Source organism: Mustela nigripes, chromosome 1 (genome assembly GCF_022355385.1).
Source record: "Mustela nigripes isolate SB6536 chromosome 1, MUSNIG.SB6536, whole genome shotgun sequence".
Classification (NCBI taxonomy): domain Eukaryota; kingdom Metazoa; phylum Chordata; class Mammalia; order Carnivora; family Mustelidae; genus Mustela; species Mustela nigripes.
The window spans coordinates 15,096,839-15,099,317 of NC_081557.1; the positions used below are offsets into that span (position 1 = coordinate 15,096,839).

At 35.7% G+C, this 2,479-nt stretch overlaps 1 protein-coding gene across 1 annotated transcript; it reads right to left on the minus strand.

The window, feature by feature from the left end:
- Positions 1–245: 245 nt before the first annotated feature.
- On the minus strand, positions 246–1,178 carry LOC132010554 (olfactory receptor 4C16-like). The gene has a single exon (XM_059388353.1). The coding sequence runs from the start codon at positions 1,176–1,178 to the stop codon at positions 246–248; it is 933 nt and encodes a 310-aa protein (XP_059244336.1).
- Positions 1,179–2,479: the final 1,301 nt, after the last annotated feature.

Consider the following 2,479-nt stretch of genomic DNA (forward strand, 5'->3'; position numbering starts at 1 on the left):
CACAAAACAAACTGAGGGTTGCCGGGGGGAGGGGGTTTGGGAGAAGGGGGTGGGATTATGGACATTGGGGAGGGTATGTGATTTGGTGAGTGCTGTGAAGTGTGTAAACCTGGTGATTCACAGACCTGTACCCCTTGGGATAAAAATATATGTTTATAAAAAATAAAAAATTAAAAAAAAAAAAAAAGATTCTCAATGGGCTTCTAGGTGAATCTGAACTATGAAGAAAAAATTGAAATACCAATTCATCTTTTGTCATCTGAAATCAACTTTTTCCTCCATAACTTCCTCATGGCATCTTTCACCTCTGCATTCCTCAATGTGTAAATCAGAGGATTGATCAAAGGTGTTCCAAGTGTATAAAACACAGCTATCATCTTATCCATGGGGAAGGTGGTTGCTGGGCGTGTGTATATAAATATGCAAGGACCAAAGAAAAAGATGACTACAATGATGTGGGAGATGCAAGTGGAGAAGGCTTTTCTCCTCCCTTCAGCACTGTGGTTTCTCAGAGAATACAAGATGATAACATAGGAGCACATCAACATGACAAAACTCACTGTAGAAATGGCCCCACTATTGGACACCAAGAGTAAGTTAACCACATAGGTGTCTGCACAGGCAAGTTTCAACAAGGGCTGCAAGTCACAGAAATAGTGATCAATCACATTGGGACCACAGAAAGGTAAACTCAAGGCAAGAAAAATCTGAGCTAAAGAATGCACACAGGACCCCACCCAGGTCATAGCCATCAGCACAGCACAGACCCTTTGACTCATGATGGTTGTATAGTGTAGGGGCTTACAGATGGCCACATAGCGGTCAGCAGCCATGAGGATAAGGATGAAAATCTCTAGGCAACCAAAGAAATGAAATGAAAAGACTTGTATTATGCATTCATTAAAAGAGATAGAGGTCTTCCTCAAAAGGGCATCCACAATCATTCTAGGAGCGATGGTGGTACAGAAGCAGGTGTCAGATAAAGATAGATGGAAAAGGAAGAAGTACATTGGACTCCCGAGTGTCCGGCTGGTCTTTATAGTAGTAATAATCAGAAAGTTACCCAGCAACGTCCCCAAATAGAAAAGCAAAAAAGTGACAAACACAATTTTCTTCTTAACAGGATCCTGGGTCAACCCAAGCAGAATGAATTCAGTCACATTATTATTCAGCTGCATGATTTCTTCAACTAAGAGATGCTTGAGTATGAATTTGTTGATCTGAAAGAAATAAAGGAATTAATTAATGGTGTGATGTGTGATTTTATGGAATAATTTAAGCAAAATAAATAGTCTTCATCATTAATATTTTAGGGGTGAGTTCCTACCTGTCACCTCAATAGTTTGTTCCTCCATTTATAATGGCCACTTCATAATGCCATTATGATTCTCAACAAACCTGTGAAAGTTGTATCTTCCTAGAGTATACTTCAGATACAATCTTGTAGCATTTAAATGATTTTGATTAACTTTGCCAATTCAATGAATATGAAGTTAAAAGATATGGCTCCATTTTATTATTAATGTCATTATTTTTACATATGTAATATCTTTGGGCCCATGTTTTGATGGTGTGTCACTTGGTATTTTAGATATTTTGACTGCCTTTGTAGGCTCATGATACAAGTATAAAATCACACTCCCCAAAAGAAGAATGTCTTATTTTTGCATATATTTATCATCATATATTTCATATATACTTATAGAAAATGTATATTTTTATAAATATGTAGTATGCCCTCTGTTACTAAATATTTGCTCCCTGCTATTAGAGCTTGAAAAGAGGAACAGGAAGTACTTCTAACTTCTAAATAATACACTTTTACCTTGAAACACCCTTATGATATTTAGTATTTGACATACACTAATGCAGATAAGGGAATGAATGTTCTTTGATAGTTGATAATATCTCAAATATCTGCATTTTTAATTTTCTCCTTCCCATTTCTAGAAACACTCCTTAATGGACACAAAATCATTGAGGTTACATATAAATGAAAGGGGGTATTATTATGCAATAGTTCATGTTTTCAGTAATCCAAATTTTAGCTTAAGCACTTTGGATCTGAGGTTATTTAGGAAGATGTCACCAGATAGTTCATGCAGGACCAAATCAAGACTGTAATCTCCACCAGAGTTCTATTAGTCAGGTAGTGAAAATTCCACATCCTTGTAACAGAACAAAGATTCAGAAGAGTGAGGTAGATATTGTTTTAGACAAGAATAGCAAATAATCAGAACTGACTCCATTTAATTTGTTTTCTATCCTGGTAAAGTCAGTGATCATTTATCTTTGAAATTTCACTTCCTTCAAATTCAAATTTGGAAAAAAAAAAGAGTACTGCTGACTTCACTTCTAGGAATTCTAGGAATAAAATCTTTTCTCTAAATCTTTCTTGTCAAAATGGTGTTGAAAGGGATACTACGTGCAAGTAAAAATACAAACTGAAATATAATTTGGAAGACTTACCAGATATTTA